Source organism: Hylobates moloch, unplaced genomic scaffold, assembly GCF_009828535.3.
Source record: "Hylobates moloch isolate HMO894 unplaced genomic scaffold, HMol_V3 SCAFFOLD_10, whole genome shotgun sequence".
NCBI classification, from domain to species: Eukaryota; Metazoa; Chordata; class Mammalia; order Primates; family Hylobatidae; genus Hylobates; species Hylobates moloch.
Window position 1 is genome coordinate 28,278,111 of NW_026652285.1, and position 18,568 is coordinate 28,296,678.

Consider the following 18,568-nt stretch of genomic DNA (forward strand, 5'->3'; position numbering starts at 1 on the left):
GGTATTGATACAATCAGATTCTGAGGTTGAAAGATTAGATTTCTAAAATTAACACTTATCTACAGAATAAATTGGTAAATAATCTCCACATTATTTACTCCAAAAGTATTTCCATTTTATTAATTTTGTCTATTATAACTGTTTCAAGATAGTCTGTGTTCTACTCAAAGTATAGTCACTATCGTACAAGTCAGAAATAAAGTGTCAATACTTTTAAATATTTTAATGATAAAGGACAGGACTTTGGTTCAATCAATAACTCCTTTTTTTACAAAAATAACATTTGATCATTTAGTAGCAAAAGCACTGGCTTTTGTAAGATTTAACAGATATTTAAATGGCATTTAATATGAAATGACCCTGAATGTTTATTTTACAGATGTTTTTGCCCTTGCTTCAGCAATTAAAGAGATGTGTGTGGCTACTCGGAAAACACGCACTGCCCTGTGGTGTGAACTGCAGATGACCTTGCCAAAAACAGCCAGTACAGCTCATGTGGTAAAGGCTTTACAAGATACAGTAAACTGTGAAGATAAAGTCCATGAAAGCATAAATAGTAGCAATCCAATGAACCAGAAAGGTGAAACAAACAAACATTAAGGAAATGCCAGCAGAAAGAAGAATAAAAAGCTGATAAACATATCAAGACATGCTAAAAATTTTTTAATGAACTTGTCAAACTTTCAGTGTTTTCTTTCAGATTTAAAGTTAATACCAATACCTTAATGAAGTCTAACTTCTATTTAAAAATCTTCTATTTGAAGTGAATCCGATATAGTTTTAAGTAAACACAAAGGTACAGTTGACTACTCAGAGTTCTGAGTAGTCAGATAACAAGTTTAAGTAAATTAAATATTTCCTAACAGCTAAAATATGCTTAAACCCATTCTGCCATGCAGGTAAATGCAAATGTGAAATTCTTCTAGGAGATAAGTTTCGTTTAGGTCTGTCTTAGTTAAGTATAATTCCAAATAATGAATCTAAGTGACTGTAACCCAGTTACGGCTACAGCCTAGTAACCAAGACAAGTTTTGATTGTGATATAAAAGTGTTTTCCTTACAAAACTGGATAATACCTGGGAAACAAAGGAAAATATGGATAAACCCAATATTCATGTAAAAATTTAATATTTAAAATACTACCATATTTATAAATTTGAAATCTTAATGCCTAAGTATATGGAGGGAAATGCATCTGATTCTCCTAAATTAATGATAAAAGTGCCAGTGTAAAAACCATGCAAGTTACTGAATATAAAACCTATTCAGATCATTTGTGTATATTCTTTAAATTTTAATTATATTATCAATTATTAAATGTTTCCAATTTTAAAGTTATTTAAATTAAATCACAAAACATTCCCTTTATCTGGATCTTTTAGACTTGATACACAGTAACTGAAATAATGACTACTGTTTTAATACCCTTAGTTTGCTGCCTTTTATGAGGGTATCACGAAGTTCTAAAATGTATTTTTTTAAAGGTTAATCTCTAACTAGTTTAGCTTGCAATTGGTTAGTGTATATTTTGTGTAGTTGTGTTCATTAGTTTGCTTCTAAGTTCTAAAATGTATTTTTTTAAAGGTTAATCTCTAACTAGTTTAGCTTGCAATTGGTTAGCGTATATTTTGCGTAGTTGTGTTCATTAGTTTGCTTCTGTATTTTTTTAAAACTATTGAAAGCTAAGCTTTTTCTGTTTCTCACCACTTAGTATCTTTGTATAGAACTTGAGTAATTTATTCGTTAATATGAAATGTTGGTATTATGTGACTCAGAAGATCTTGGGTTTTAACATTTCTAGCATGAGTTAAACTATAATGTACTGATGAAATTTAATTGAAATATCCTTGACTAGAAACACTGATGTTTTCAATGTTAGTGTTTTTCTTAGTTTTAGAAATTCTGGTATTAAAAAAAAAAGAATGTAATCATACCACATAAATTTTCTTTAGATGATGTACAGAAGAAACTGATTGAGAATGCAAGAGTAACTGTAGGGAGAAACATTTTGATCACTGATATATGCCTTAGAACTACCCAAATGAATTACATTGAGGGTAGTCAAATAAAATAGATCATCTCACCACAGTCACTGCGTAGAAAGTGGTTAAGTTTAACATAAGACGTGTTGGATGTTATAAAAACAAATACTGTACTGAATTTAGTCTCAGGAAAAAAATAAATTACTTCGTTGAAAACATTTGGTTTCATTTTTCTAAATTTATATTAGTTTCTAACCTTAAGAGTCACTCATATCAGAAAGTCAAATGAATTTCATTTAAGAACTTATACTAAGTTTTAGATTTCATTATTAACACACAAGTAATAATGTTGGTTTAGAAATCAATGCCATTCAGATATCCATAGCTCTAACCTGATCTCCTTCAAAGATGAAATTTTTGCTCTATCTTTATGCTAATCCATGTAAACCAGAATAAAAATTTTAGGGAAGCTTTTACATGATACTGGTCAGAAATGAAATACCAGTCCATTAATAAGAACCAAACACTTAACAAAATTCTTTGAAATATTGTTATATCACCCAATAGATAATTTTTAAATTAGTTGGTTGTCCCTTTCAATGGCATATCCTCTAACAGATGGTTCTTATGTACTTGTATTTCTGAATTACAACCTATGAAAACATTGTACTTCTGAATTACAACCTATGAAAACATAAAACTTTTACAAAATTTGCAGTGAAACTGATAAAACTGATGCTCCCGCCACTTCTAATCTGAAAGAACTTGGTGTACTCATTCTTTTTAATGGAAAAAGCAAAATTACCTTGAGTTGTTATCAGTGTCCTTCTCACTTGAATAATCTGCTACTGTAAAGTTTTAGAGGGTTGAGAATTTATGACTGAAATCCAAAATCTGGCCTAAAACTCAATCTTACCATAGAAGATATAGTTGTTTAAAATTTGCCCTTTGCAGCCGGGCGCCAGTGGATCATGCCTGTAATCCCAGCACTTTGGGAGGCTGAGGCGGGTGGATCACGAGGTCAGGAGATTTGAGACCATCCTGGCTAACACGGTGAAATCCCATCTCTACTAAAAATACAGAAAATTAGCTGGGTATGGTGGCACTTGCCTGTAGTCTCAGCTACTTGGGGGAGGCTGAGGCAGGAGAATCTCTTGAACCCGCAAGGTGGAGGTTGCAGTGAGCCAACATGGTGCCACTGCACTCCAGCATGGGTGACAGTGATCCGTCTCAAAACAAACAAACAAACAAAATTTGCCCTTTGCAATACTGAACATTTTAGATGTAAAGGATTTATTAGCACCTGAGTCAAGTGGATAACTAAACTCAAAGCCTAATGAGCTGATCCTCTTTTTTCTGTTTAAGCATTAGTTTGACAGTATACTTAACTGTGACATACATAGTAGAGTCCCAGAAGAAAGAACTGACTACTAACGAATTGAAACAAGTACCCTTCAGGGGACTGTGGATATAACCTGACTCCTTCAGTGACAAAAATCAAGGTGAGAACAACCCAAAATCCCAAAATCCCAAAATAAGGATTACTAAATTAAAATAGGCTCTATCATACCCTATCGCTACCACCACATAAAGGACTAAGACTGTAATAGTAAGGACTTCTAGGCCGGGCGCGGTGGCTCACGCTTGTAATCCCAGCACTTTGGGAGGCCGAGGCGGGCGGATCACGAGGTCAGGAGATCGAGACCACGGTGAAACCCCATCTCTACAAAAAATACAAAAAAATTAGCCGGGCGTGGTGGCGGGCGCCTGTAGTCCCAGCTACTCGGAGAGGCTGAGGCAGGAGAATGGCGTGAACACGGGAGGCGGAGCTTGCAGTGAGCCGAGATTGCGCCACTGCACTCCAGCCTGGGCGACAGAGCTAGACTCCGTCTCAAAAAAAAAAAAAAATAGTAAGGACTTCTAAGCCAATTTCCTGATGTTCCAAAAACCATGCTAATCTTTCTGATCTAATTCCTACTTCACAAAAACGAAAATTGAGAAAGAGAATTTATGGATTCCAGGAAGAGGTTCCACTAGTGGAATATAAGTTATAGGGCTAACCAAAACAAAGCATAAAATAAAAATCAACACATTCCTAAGTAACTACTCACACATATTTCATTTCCGTGGGTACGTAGAAGGAATCAAAATAAGTCAGAAGACAGCAATTTAAATAAGATTTATTTTTTTAAAGGTGGTTATTTTTATTTTTTGCAATGCCACAGTTATAGGAGTGTATGAAGAGGCAACATGTCTCCTTTTCCTTAACCATGTTTTTTTTTTTTTTTAACCTTCTGCACAAAGGTAAAAGTTTTTGTTAATCTCATAGTTAATGGTATAAAACAGAGATTGGCAAACTTTTCCTCCAACAGACCAGGTAGTAAATATTTTAGGTTTTACAGACCACATATTTTTTTCTTTTATAACTCTTTAAAAATGTAAAAATCATTTTTAGTTTGTACCATACAAAAACAGACTGGGCCAAATTCGGCCCGTGGGCAGTAGTTTGCCAACCCCTGGTATAAAATATCTACTTTGTCTTGTCAGAGAAATTGCTGTCCTTAGGCTTCTAGACAATCTGCTGCCAGAAGTCAAGTGGAGAAGGGCCTTATTTACAATTTAATGTGGTTTGTGACAGAAATAGAAATGGAGAGCTTTTGCTCACTTTTGACTCTCCCAGTTTTTCCATTCACTCATTCATTCAATAAATTTATTGAGCACCTACTATGTACACTCTTAAATATCTTGGTGTTAGCAGAAATTTCCAGTGTTTCTTCCTTAAAAGGGTGATTTCTCCAGTTTCTCTAAACCAGGAATTATTTCTTAATACTCATGTTTTATGGAAAAATCAGGATTAAAATCTCTACCAGCACTCAAGAAGATACATGATTATACAAAATTAATCTAGCCAACAATGATATTCTTGCACCCAATAGTGACACAGTCTAGATGAGGAAAAATATGTAACTATCTCTATTTTAAAAGATACCTCTTTTCCTCCCATAGGCTGAAACTTTCAAAAAAATAAAAAATCAGATCTAGAACATCCCCCAAATAATTTCTTCCCATTTTCCTAGTTTTGGTGCCATGTTAACATAAAATCTAGATCCAGGTAGGGCTCTTCATTAGCTTTCTATTTCAGCCATAAAACAATACTACACTTACAGCTGAATACTGTCTCCAAAGCAATGTGCATGCCCACATTTTATCTCAGGGAGGGATTGATTGTTTCTGCTCCTTCAGAATGAAAACTGTTAGCTTTCTGAATCCTCCTGCTATTTATCCAAGGTGAGGGAAGACTTTTTAAAGTGGCCAAAAGGAGTACAGAACTTCAGTATTAAAATATAAAGGTGGCCCCCATTCCAGATCTTTGGTACAGTCATCAGCTATAATAATCTGATTGCCCACCCCACCAAAACATAGCACATTTTGTAATTAGAAGTGATTGTGATTTTCCTTTTGACCATGTAAACAATAGGGGAAATGCCTTGGGAAACTACTTTGCAATGCACTCTCATTTCTCTTAAATACACAACCAGTTCTCCCTTTGATAAGTTCATGGGGGGAAAGAATAGAGTAGGCGAAGGTTATCGCTTTCGCTCCCCTCTCTGTGTCCTTTTCTTTTCCTTTTCCTTGCGCTCCTGCTTGGCTAGTTTGTCTCTCTCCCTCTGCAGCTTGTCCTGTTCCTTCTTCCTTTGGGACTCATCCCGAAGTGAGTCTCGCTCCAGTTTTCGGGCATTAAGGACATCTTCCACATTGGTGTTTCGGAACAGAACTACAGGTGAGTTAAGGGATTAGGGTACAGGTCACACAGATCACAACTACTGCTGTCTTTCCTCATTCTATTTATCCTCTCTCCACCTGCTGAGTCCTGAATGGTCTTTACCTACTCCTAGTTTTTTAAAAAAAAACCCTTATGTTTATCCTTGGTCTAACAGAGAAATCCTAAAGCTATATTACAAAAGTTTTAAAATGTCCTTTGGAATAAAACTCTTATTCAGATTTATCTAAATCTGAATTTTAAAATATTTTACCGAAGAAACAAAAAAAAAGAAAACAAAATATTTCATCAAAATGAAATTTCATTCTAGAATAAGTACTTATTCAATGGCAGAATATTAGAGAATCTACGCTAGTTTTGGTGAACAGAGTAGTAATGTAACTGGCTAAATGTTTATGTACTTGGCTCTGTTAAAATGCCTTAACAGAATTAAATAAGATGTTTAACCTTATTAAACATTATCAATTGGCTTTTGTTCCTAGACTACCAAAGCTGAAGTGAAAACCACATTCTAATAACCATAAACACTAAATTTATAAGAGATAGAAAATGAGTTTAGGCTGGGCGCAGTGGCTCATGCCTGTAATTCCAGCACTTGGGAGACTGAGGCGGGTAGATCATGAGGTCAGAAGATCGAGACCATCCTGGCTAACAGGTGAAACCCCGTCTCTACTAAAAATACAAAAAATTTGCCGGGCATGGTGGCACACACCTGTAGTCCCAGCTACTCGGGAGGCTAAGACAGGAGAATCACTTTAACCCAGGAGGCAGAGGCTGCAGTGAGCTGAGATCGCACCACTGCACTCCAGCCTGGGCGACACAGCGAGACTCTGTCTCAAAAAAAAGAAAAAGGAAAAGTGTTTGGTGTTTGTATTCTCTGACAAATTATAAGGTTTTTGAGGAAAAAGAAAAAATTTCAACATTATTTTATTTTTTTTTTGAGACACAGTCTCACTCTCATATCCCAGGCCAGAGTGCAGTGGCAAGATCTCGGCTCACTGCAGCCTTGACTTACTGGGCTCAGGTGATTCTCCCACCTCGGCCTCCTGAATATCTGGGACTATGACTATAGGCACATGCCACCACACCTGGCTAGTGTTTTGTTTTTTTTTTAGTAGAGACAGGGTTTTGCCATGTTGCCCAGGCTGGTCTCAAACTCCTGGGCTCAAACGATCCACCCGTCTCGGCTACCTAAAGTGCCAGGACTACAGGTGTAAGCCATCATGCCTGACCTCAATATTATTTTAATTTTCTCCATAATGCTGGGCAACTCAGAGCTACATACAGGGAGTATAGATTTTTATTTTTCCCTTAGAAATCCTTCCTTCAAACTAATCCATTTACAGTACTTGTTAATTTGTTTTCTCTGGGGAAAGTTCTTGCTAAACTGACTATCTAGGGCTGTCCTAGGAATAGGGCTCCCAATGTTAGCAGTACATGAGTTCCTGAAGGTAAAGGGGAGCCGCCAGCAATGACAGCAAAATAAAAACTGATCTCAAGAGGACTCTATGGAGAAACACATGGGGAGGGACCCAGAAGGATACGTTTGTCAGAACCAATGTTCATTGTGGTAGCACCTGAATCATCCTTCTCATCTGCTTCAGTAAGTGATGTTAAGGAAAGTCAGATGGAAAACAACATCCCAACCTAACATTAGAAAACATTCAATAGACTGGTAAGTAGGAAAAGCACACTGAATGGAGGGAGCACATTCTCAGGGATATGGCGATAAACCCAGGAGATTCATCTTTGGAAACCTCAACTTAGGAAAGATTGATATATCTTCTGTAAGATCCTTTTCTTGGGAGGCTGAAAAGAAACTTAAGTTGGTCTGGGTGGATTGCCACATTACCTGGAAGCCAGATGACCTTTAAACAGTGGTTCTCAAAGTATGGTTCACAAAACCCCCAGGAATGTATTAGAAATACACATTCTTGGGACCTATGCCAAACCTACTAAATTGTGGGTGAAGCCCAGCAATCTGTGTTTTAACAAGTCCTCCAGGAGAACCACTGCTTTAAAAGTTCTTTTCTAGCTCAAGATGAGAAATTATGTCACCGGAACCATAGCTCTGCCAACCCTGGCAAGAAAACTCGTAAGAAAAAATTAGAAGAGAGGCCAGGCGCGGTGGCTCACGCTTGTAATCCCAGTGCTTTGGGAGGGCGAGGCAGGCAGATCATGAGGTCAGGAGATCGAGACCAGCCTGGCCAACATGGTGAAACCCTGTCTCTACTAAAAATACGAAAAATTAGCTGGGCGTGGTGGCACGTGCCTGTAGTCCCAGCTACTCGGGAGGCTGAGGCAGGAGAATGGCTTGAACCCGGGAGGCAGAGGTTGCAGTGAGCCGAGATTGTGCCACTGCACTCCAGCCTAAGCGACAGAGCGAGACTCTGTCTCAAAAAAAAAAAAAAAAATAGAGAGAGAGAGAGAAGCTGGCTCCAAAGGGCCCAAGAATTCCTTCCTAAACTAGTGATTAGACAGCTGACATTTCTGGTTTGATGTCCACTGCATAATATGCCACATACTTCATTCAAGTAGGCTCAGTAAGCAAAGCATTTCCTAAATAAGTATGAAATTCACAGGGAACTAAACCTGCCCCTACTGGCAATACTTTCTTTTTGCACAGTTCCCACTCAAATTCCAGATTTATTCTGGTATTGCTTTGGGGGTTCAGCCTTACTTTTAACTACCTGGTCACATAAGAAAGAAAAGATTCAAACTGCTCTAAATTTAGAGAATCTTTCACCCAAAAATACCCAGGTTCTAGTCCTGGTTTTGCCACTAATCTTCTGAATGCCTCTGATCACCCATTCCTCTGTTGGTGTCTCAGTTTCCTTATTGACTGGGAAAGAACATAAAGATGAATTATACTTTATACTACACTGTATAGAAAAGTATTATACAAATATAAAGAATTACAGCTATATTGTGTTTTCTGAAAGCATAATATAAATGGACTATTAAGACATTATTTGTTTTACACCAAAGTTTTCAGGTATATACTGATTATGTGTTGAAAAATGTAAGTCCAGTATCAACTAATCCAATATCACTCCACATATCCACAAAGGGCCATAGATTACTGCCATTTTAGAGGGGAAAATTAAGCTATAGAGGGGGATTAGCAACTTGCCAAAGGTCACTGTAAACCCACAAATATGTCTGGCTTGAGCTTTAGGGAATAGTGCCGAGACTCCAGAAAGGATATTCCTCTTCATCTGTCACATCAGCATACTGGGCCAGGAGGGCAGCTTTTCTCTGCTTCTCCTCTTCTGACACCATCCTTGGCTTTACTACAATTTGTGCCTGCTTCTCAATTAGGGTGGCAATGGCCTGTACTTCATCTGGGAGGTGGTGGAAGGAAGAACAAGGTTGTATGAGACAGAACAAGCTCACTGAACCACTAGTCCACACAGGCAGCACTTGTACTAAAGACATTGGCATCTGCTGCCTCCTTAGAGCCCGGCAGTTCAAAGGACATGGCTCGGGGGCCATTGAGAAAGGAAAGGAAAGGCCATGCAGGCCAAGCTTTGTGTCCATCTTCAATCAGAGCAGCCCTGATTTTACTTGTTTTATATACTGAAGTTCTGCTGCCTTAAAAAAAAAAAAAAAAAAAAGGTTGAAAAGCACTGCATTAGAACCACAGAAAACTAAGCCTCTAAACACTCAACTTCCTCCCCATGGCATCCCAAAAACCTAAGCAGGAATCTAAAATCAACTTAAGCTGGTACCGTTTATGTTTCTGATTATGCCAGGTGGAATTCTTAGATTAAGAATATTTTGCCATACTATAAAATAAAATCAACTAGTAAGTTCTCCAGTCTCAAGAAAAGGAAACAATGGTGTAAAATAGTAGTTCTCACACTTGGTTGTACATTAGAATCACCTACAGGAGCTTTTAAAAAGTACAAATGCCTGGGCCCCAACCAGGTACATTAAGTGATTCTAATATACAGCCAAAACTGAGAACCAACAGTGTACAGAGGTCAGAATCTTTCCAAATTTGGCTTTTATGATTTGAGTTTTCTGTAGCTAATTTACCATCCTAGTGGTAGGTATATTCGCCCATTTCTCTTCCATTTTAAAGGGTAAAGTGTTTAGCGGAATAAAACCAAACACCAACCATAATTTGTATTATAAAATGACAACATGAGGCAGGGTGCAGTAGCTCACACCTGTAATCCCAGCACTTTGGGAGGCTGAGGTGGGCAGATAACATGAGGTCAGGAGTTCCAGACCAGCCTGGTCAACATGGTGAAACCCCCATCTCTACTAAAAACACAAAAATTAGCCAGGCATGGTGGCATGAGCCTGTAGCCCCAGCTACTCATGAGGCTGAGGCACAAGAATCGCTTCAACCTGGGAGGCAGCAGTTACAGTGAGCCAAGATTACACTACTGCACTCCAGCCTGGGTGACACAGCAAGACTCTGTCTCAAAAAAAAAGGCAACATGAAAAAAGTAGGAAGTGGTAAAAATATAGTTGACTCCATACCTGCAATGGAAATCTACAAGAAACAGTGGAAAGACGATGAAAAAGAAAAAGTAAAAAAACCACAATGAAGAAAACTGGTCAGTTGAAATGGAAAAATGCAAAAAAAGAAAAGGAAGCCAATGTTCGGTAAAAAGTTAACACAGGCTGTTGGGTGTTTGCCAGTGTGCACTATCTTCGGGAAAATGAGCATCCAAGGGGAAAATGAAAAGATCTCTTCCTAACAGCTATACAGTCAAGGCTGCCGGAAAAGGCTCGGGAGGTTAAACATAGAAACTCTGACTCTACCTTCTTTTTTCACTTTGGTGACAACATTCTGAGTTTCTGACCATCGTTCCACAATCTCCTTGCAGATATTAAGGAGGGAATCTTCTTCCTAGTTGGAAAAGCAGACCAATTAATTTCCCGAGGGAGCCCTCAAAAACAATAGCAACCTCAAAAAAGCCTATGAAGAAAGCATAGCTCTCCATGCTGTGAAATTATGGAAGGGTCTGGGAGCCACAATAGAGTATGTTTCTTTTCTGAGGCTCTGGACACAGAATTAATCCTGCTTGTGTGTCCCAGAACCCACACCTCCTACATCAAGAACAGCCACTCCATCCTGATAAGCTCCAAGGGAAGATTCATACCAACTCAGGGCAGCCTTCCTCATTCTCTCTTAAAGTATTTTATTTATAATTGACAAATAATAACGTATATATTATATATATATGTAGGGTACCCTGTGATGTCTCAATATATGTTCACATTGTAGAATAATTAAATCAAGCTAATTAACAAATCTATCACCTCACATACTTCTCATTTTTTTGGTGATGAAAACATTTAAGGCTGGGTGCAGTGGCTTACGCCTGTAATCCCAGCACTTTGGGAGGCTGAGGAGGGTGGATCGCTTGAAGCTGGGAGTTCGAGACCAGCCTGGCCAACATGCTGAAACCCCATCTCTACTAAAAATACAAAAATTAGCCGGGTGTGGTGGCACACGCCTGTAATCACAGTACTCGGGAGACTGAGGCACAAGAATAACTTGAACCCAGGAGGCAGAGGTTGCAGTGAGCCGAGATCGCGCCACTGCACTCCAGCCTGGGAGACGGGAGAGAAATTGTGTCAAAAAAAAAAAGAAAGAAAGAAAACATTTAAAATGTACTCTTTTAGTAATTTTGAAGTATACAATGCATTATTATTTATTTATTACTATTACTTTTTAGAGACAGGGTCTCACTCTGTTACCCAGGCTGGAGTGCAGTGGTGCAATCACAGCTCACTGTAACCTCAAACTCCTGGGCTCAAGCAATCCTCCTGCCTCAGCCTCTCAAGTAGCTAGGACTGTAAGCATGTACTACCACACCTGGCTAATTGAGTGTTTGTTTGTTGTTTTTTTTTTAAAGATGGGGTCTCACTGTCTTAACCAGGCTGGTCTCCAACTCCTGACCTCAAGCAATCCTCCCATCTTGGCCCCCCAAAGTGTTGGGATTACAGGCCTGGGCCACCACATCCAGCCGATTATTACTTATTATAGTCACCATTCTATGCAACAGATCACTAAAGTATATTCCTTCTGTCTAACTGCAATTTTGTACCCTTTGATCAACAATCTTCCCTTTTCCCATCCACCTCCCCCAATTCTTTTGGAGCAAAAACCTGTTCCCTAAGTCAAAACTCCTCTGTGGAATATTCCTTGGCTGATGTATACAATTCAGAACATTCCCTAAGGTTATCAACTTTCATGCTAGATCATATCCATTAGCTTGATGACACATAATAAAGAGGAGATACATGAGGAAATGGTCTCGTCCAACCATTCCGCTGTCCATTTTAGAGAAGCATACATATTCTGCGTACTAACCAATCTCTCTCCTCAGCATGATATAACAAAAATCTTGTCTTTAGTGTTAGAGATACTTAAGTTCAAATCCTGGATCTGTGAGGAAGTTTCTTAACTTTCTGATCTTCACATCCTCCCAGGATTTTACTGAGGATAAATGAAAATGTATATAAATGCCTAACCTACTTGTCAAAGAACAGGCATCTAATAAACATGAGCACTTCCCTCCATCTTCATTACGTCTGCATTCCCCACCTTCACGTTCTACCTCTCAGGGCAAGCTGTCAGCATTCACATTTATTAAGCATTTACCATGTGCCAGGCACTGCTCTAAAAGTTTTACATGAGAACTCTCAATTCTTAAAATAATGCCATTAAGTACTATTTTACTCTCAATTTACAGAAGAGGAAACCAAAGCACAGAGGTCAATTACCTTGCCCAAGGTCTTACAAGTAATAATGGATTAAATACAATTTGAACCTCAGCAGTTTGGCTTAGAGCCCATGTTCTTTTTTTTTTGAGACGGAGTCTCGCTCTGTCACCCAGGCTGGAGTGCAGTGGTGTGATCTCGGCTCAATGCAAGCTCTGCCTCCTGGGTTCACGCCATTATCCTGCCTCAGCCTCCCGAGCAGCTGGGACTACAGGCGCCCCCCACCACGCACAGCTAATTTTTTGTATTTTTAGTAGAGATGGGGTTTCACCATGTTAGCCAGGATGGTTTCCATCTCCTGACCCCGTGATCCGCCTGCCTTGGCCTCCCAAAGTGCTGGGATTACAGGCGTGAGCCACTGCGCCCAGCCGAGCCCATGTTCTTAACCATTATATATACCATCTCCCAAAGAAAAGTGGAGAGTCAGAACACAGACTTATTATGTATATCCTTATTTTGTACCCAAAAAAGGATTTCTTCCTCTACCTTGCATCCTTTTAGCATATATGCTAGACACAAAGAACTTCCTTGGTCCAGAGTTTCAACAGTTCATGGGTTTCCCCCAACCCCCACCAGCAAGAAAAGCAAAGGAAGAGAAAAAGAAAAAAGGATGAGAAAGTGGTACAGCTCTTTTAAAATCCCCCACCAAAAGAAAAGGAATGGCAGGAAAAGGAGCAGCAGAGAGGCAAAAGAGAACGGGAACTCTTAGAGGACAAAGTGGTTTATTTCCTCAGTCTCCTCATCCAAATCAAAGTAGTTCAATCATCCATTCATTTATTTATACAGAAGGTGCCTGCTATGTTCAAGGCACTAAGAGGAAAGTTTATCCTACTTACAATGCTCCTTTTTCCCTAGCACTTATCACTTTGTAACATACTATATAATTTACTAGTGATGCTTTTCTGTGCTAGAATGTAACCTCATGAGGGCAGGAATTGCTAAGTGTTTTATTCTTTGAAGTGCCCCAAGCACTTAGGGTAGTGCCTGGCATACGGTAATCCATCAATAAAAATTTGATAAATCAATCAACCAATGCAAATACTATTGAAGAGAAGGATGATAGAAAGCTTTTGTTTACTGTTATTTGCTCCTAACTATATGCCACTGTTCTTGAATTTTACCTCAGATTATTGCTAACAAACTTCTTAATTCCTCATATTAAATCCTAGCCCAAGTCAGGCACAGAGGCTCACATCTGTAATCTCAGCACTTTGGGAGGCCAAGGCAGGAGGATGTTTTGAGCCCAGGAACATAAGACCACCCTAAGCAACATGGCAAAACCCTGTCTCTACAAAAAAAAATTTTTTTTTTAAATTAGCCAGGCATGGCTGGGCATGGTGGCTCACACCTATAGTCCCAGCACTTTGAGAGACTGAGATGGGTGGATCACTTGAGGTCAGGAGTTTGAGACCAGCCTGGTCAACATGGTGGAACCCCATCTCTACTAAAAATATAAAAATTAGCCAGGCATGGTGGCATATGCTTGTAATCCCAGCTACTCGGGAGGCTGAGAATCACTTGAACCCAGGAGGCAGAGGTTACAATGAGCCGAGATCTTGCTACTGCACTCCAGCCTGGGTGACGGAGTGAGACTCTGTCTCAAAAAATAAAACATAAAACATAAAAAAAAAGTTAGCCAGGCATGATACCTGATGGCAGGTGCCTGTAGTCCTAGCTACCTGGGAGGCTGATGAGAGGGGATTGCTTGAGTCCAGTCGTTCAAGCTACAATGAGTTATGATCACATCACTATAACAGAGCGAGACTCTCTTAAAAAAAAAAAAAAGGCAAACTAATGTCCACCTTTATCAACAGAAACAGCTCCAAATAATGACAGACTGATCAAGAAGCTGGTACCAAGAAGTATCAAAGTTATTTCAACAGCTTCATGGAGTGTTTAGAAACTTCCCAGCTGTAAATAAAAACTAACTTAAATTGCTTGCCTCCTACTCTGCCTATAATCTGTAATGTTGTGGTCCAAAAAAAGAATTGATTCCACTGTCTTGTATTTCCAGTGAACTTCCGAGCTTCTTCACAAGCTGTATTGAAAGTTTTCCCATTTATAAGCCAATCTTGCCAGAAGAGGCTCTGGAACTCAAATGGGTTACTGCCAGAAGAATCTGGGACAGCTGCACTGGTGTTATATTTCAACCATGTACCCAATCTATGAACTGCTTCCACCAAATGTGAGTGATTTTTTCCTAGCACTTGTTTCCGCCTTCACAAAACACTTTTGGATTTGAAAATGTTTTCTGCCTTCTACCCTTTTAAAAAAATGAGGTATGAATATGTATATTTATATCTATATATATTTATAGTAATTTTTTTTTCTTTGAGACAGGGTCACTCTGTCACCCAAGCTGGAGTGCAGTGGCACAATCACGGCTCACTGCAGCCACAACCTCCTAGGCTCAAGTGATCCTCCTACTTCAAACTCCTGAGTAGCTGGGACTACAGGTATGAACCACCATACCTGGCTAATTTTTTAAAATTTTTTTATAGAGACAGGGTCTTGCTATGTTGCCCAGTCTGGTCTGGAACTCTTGGCCTCAAGCAATCCTCCCGCCTCAGCCTCCCAAAGTGGTGAGATTATAAGCATGAGCCACTGTGCCCCACCTCATAGTATATTTTGATTCTCTCTATTACTAGCCTCTCAAAATTGGTTTTGAGAATAACAAAGAACCCATTTTCCTAACCTGTTCATTGTAATAAATGCCAGAGGATAAAGCCTCTGATGGACAGATAGGTGGCTCTCACAGTAGCAGTCAGGTATCCAGGATCTCCTCTAATCCATGAATGCAAAGACAACTCTAGCTTCTACAGCATTTAGTGATGATTCAAGTAAATTTTATTTTTAAGCTTGTATTTAAAACGAAACAATTTGTTAGACAGCCACAGGTAGCACCTACAGCCAATTTAATCTGTAATAACCAGTCTAATAAGTTGTGTATGTTGGAGGTGTGGGAAGTGAAGATGAAGGCAGCAGAAATTATCAGGTTGAAAAAGTGGACATCTGGATGGCTTACTATGTAAACATAGCTTAAAGTACACATTTCTGAATACCTTGCTTCTAATAGGCTAAGGACTAAGTTTATCTCTCTTCGTTAAAGCTCTGATCTCTCTCATACCCTCCTTCCCACCACCAGTGATTACTGTAAATACTGTAATGGATCAAGCACGACGTTTGCTTCAGTTCTTCATGGGCATGAAAAGACTTCTACCACCAGCTTACCTTTATGGACTCCTACATCCAAATAAGAATCAAAAGGGCACTTCCTGCAGGCTTCTGTCATGGGACAGCCCTGGGAACTGCCTTGTAATAGGCACAGACCTCCCAAGAGCATTTTAATACCCCCAGTGAACACTGTAAACGGATGGAAATGGAATTGGTCGTCAGATATTTGTGATAACATTCCCATTCTGACATTTCAATGCCTTCGGAAGAACGCTCCTCGGCTCACTCACAAGCATCGGAGAGGGCCTTGTCCCCAAGAATACGAGAAAGCCCTTCCTCTCTGTGTACCTGCAGCTTTCAGGCTTCCCACACCTGGTTGGGGAGCAACCTCCTTCCCCCGCCGCCCAGATATCAGAGGAGTATACCTCTCCCAGGTGAGACCACTGAGCCTCTGGGATACCCGGTAGGGGACGGAGGGTGCAAAGTATTGACAGGTCCTCAGATGCTGGCCAGAGGCTGAAGAACTGTGTCCAGGCTACTTACCAGGAAAGCAGAGAGGATGCCCTGCAGAGCGTCCAGCTTCTCTTCTTCCTCCTCCTCCTGCAGGACACCCAAGATGTAGGCTCCATAAACGGCTCGGTCCACTCCCAGTGCCTCCAACCGTCCGTCCAGCCAGGAGCCAAAGCCGCCGCCTCCGCCATCGCCTTCGCCAGGGGCTACCGCGGCCACTTCGCTGGGCGCCGCCATCTTGGGGTCAGGGTCCTGCAAGCCCCTAGGGCGCCTACCGCAGTGCCTGACGGGCCGCGCTGCAGGTCCACCGCGCATGCCTGAAGAGGGAGCCCAGGCCCGTTAAGTGCAGAGAGCGCAGCCCTGTAGGCGGGCTTGAGAGTTTTGTGCTTTCCAGATGAAGCGTGTCTTCGCATACGTGCGGTCGCGTGATCTCACAAGATGCTTGGCATGTGAGTATTCTTAACAGACTCATTCTACAGTTCGGGAAGTTGAGAGAGGTGCAGTAATTTGGCCAAAGTCACGCAGCTAATAACTACCCAGGACTGGAGCTCAGCGTGGGTTCCATCGCTTCCTCCACCCCACTGAGCTGCCTTGCCCGCGCGCTCGGGGGATGCTGGCCGCCCACTCCCACACAGCTGTCTGGCAGGAACCTCCTGACCGCCCGGAATACCCTCGTCGCTACCGACGGCTACCACCTTCACCTGTACAAACCCTTCCCTGTCAAAGTAAAGGTTGCAGAAAACCTTCCCTGATTCCATGGTAGGCACTCAGTAAATAAACAGGCAACCTCAAGTCATTTCTTCCACTCACTCATTGATTCAACGCGTGCACGGGACTATTCTTTGAGGAGCCTACCCCACCCTCTGCCAGGCACTGTGCCAAGAGCTTTTCATGCATTATCTCTTGTAATCCTCCCTACAGCCCTGTGGGGAGATGCTTTTATTGTCCACATTTTAAAGATAAGGAGACAGGCCGGACGCCATGGCTCACGCCTGTAATCCCAATAGTTTGGGAGGCCAAGGCAGGTGGATCACCTGAGGTCAGGAGTTCGAGACCAGCCTGGCCAACATGGTGAAACCCCGTCTCTAGTAAAAATACAAAAATAAGGCCGGACACGGTGGCTCACTCCCGTGATCCCAGCACTTTGGAAGGCCAAGGTGGGCAGCTCACCTGAGGTCGGGAGTTTGAGACTAGCCTGACCAAAATGGAGAAACCCCGTCTCTACTGAAAATACAAAATTAGCCGGGCGTGGTGGGACATGCCTGTAATCCCAGCTACTTGGGAGGCTGAGGCAGGAGAATCGCTTGAACCCAGGAGGTGGAGGTTGCGGTGAGCAGAGATCGTGCCATTGCACTCCAGCCTGGTCAACAAGAGCGAAATTCCGTCTCAAAACAAACAACAACAACAACAACAACAAAAGCCAGGTGTGGTGGTGCGGGCCTGTAATCCCAGCTACTCAGAATCGCTTGAACCCTGAAGGTGGAGGTTGCAGTGAGCCAAGATCGCGCCATGGCACTCCAGCCTGAGCGACAGTGAGACTCCATCTCAAAAAAAAAAAAAAAAAAAAAAAAAAACCACTAAAGATAAGGAGACAGATATGGAGAGAGTCACACAACTAGAGGGCGCCTAACCAGTGGCAAGAACTCTCCCTTGGCAGAGTTATGAGAGCCTCAGCTGACGTCAAAACACCTGGCTCTGGGCTGGAATGAATTACCCGAGAATTTGGTTGGCTTTAGCTGAAGTGCAGAGGAAGCTGGCAAGGTCCTGGCTAACTCCCTCCTCAAATATGTACTGAGTACCTTCAGTATGGCATTGTTGCTGGCACTGAAAACACAAAAATGAATGTCACAAAATATATGTCCTCAGGGGTTTTTAATCCATTAGGAACAGACATGTTTAAACAAATGATGACAATATAGTGATATAAATGTTTTAGTGGAGCTTTATCTAGCGGAGGTTGCAGTAGGATGCCTAGAAGATTGAGTTAACTTTACCTGTTGGAGTGCAGTTGGAAGCTGGTGGGGAGAGGGTCATAGGAAATCCAGGAAGGCTTCCCAGTGGAGATGATGCTTGAACTTCCTTGAAGAATGGTAGGAGTTCTTTACGCAAAGGGACTGGAGGGAAAAAGGGGGTAGATCCAGATGCAGGGGAACTGTGAATTCAAAGGCTTGCTAGGGGGCCTCCAGCGTCATGTATGGCTTGAGCTACAGGGTTCAAATAGAAGATATTCAGGGGATAACAACAAAAAAAGAAGGAAAGGAGTTTGTATACCTTGCAGAGGTCCTCTTATTGCAGAGATCTACCCTTAGTGGCATTGGGATTATGTAAATGAATGGACACTAAATGAATGGCACAGATACGAATGTAAGAAATA

The 18,568-nt window shown here is 41.0% G+C and overlaps 2 protein-coding genes across 8 annotated transcripts in view; one reads left to right on the forward strand and one right to left on the reverse strand.

Annotated features, from left to right (window-relative positions):
- Positions 1 to 16,401, forward strand: part of MEIOC (meiosis specific with coiled-coil domain) — a 33,572-nt gene extending 17,171 nt beyond the window's left edge. For 3 of the 7 annotated variants that reach the window (XM_032163864.1, XM_058444852.1, XM_058444851.1), the window contains one exon: positions 380 to 2,200. In XM_032163864.1, coding sequence (XP_032019755.1) covers positions 380 to 600 — 221 coding nt within the window. In that variant the 3' untranslated portion in view covers positions 601 to 2,200. Of the gene's footprint in view, positions 1 to 379; positions 2,201 to 3,347; positions 3,485 to 5,656; positions 5,764 to 14,524; positions 14,696 to 14,850; positions 14,967 to 15,655; positions 16,119 to 16,290 lie in introns of those variants that run through there. The other 4 variants (XR_009215090.1, XR_009215092.1, XR_009215091.1 and 1 more) reach the window with 4 other exon arrangements.
- CCDC43 (coiled-coil domain containing 43) lies at positions 4,149 to 16,431 on the reverse strand. Its single transcript, XM_058444872.1, has 5 exons — positions 16,228 to 16,431; positions 10,543 to 10,630; positions 8,972 to 9,107; positions 7,308 to 7,375; positions 4,149 to 5,757 (listed from the first exon to the last, which is right to left on the reverse strand). The coding sequence occupies exons 1-5, from the start codon at positions 16,429 to 16,431 to the stop codon at positions 5,570 to 5,572; spliced, it is 684 nt and encodes a 227-aa protein (XP_058300855.1). The 3' UTR covers positions 4,149 to 5,569.
- Between the last annotated feature and the right edge of the window lie 2,137 nt (positions 16,432 to 18,568).

Excerpts from the sequence above, each read along its gene's own strand:
- CCDC43 (XM_058444872.1), bottom strand. The coding sequence starts at position 16,431 with ATGGCGGCGCCCAGCGAAGTGGCCGCGGTAGCCCCTGGCGAAGGCGAT. Across the intron at positions 10,631-16,227 it reads GCATCCTCTCTGCTTTCCTG|GAAGAAGATTCCCTCCTTAA; the intron begins GTAAGTAGCCTG and ends TTTTCCAACTAG. Across the intron at positions 7,376-8,971 it reads GATGTGACAGATGAAGAGGA|ATCACTTACTGAAGCAGATG; the intron begins ATATCCTTTCTG and ends ACTTTCCTTAAC.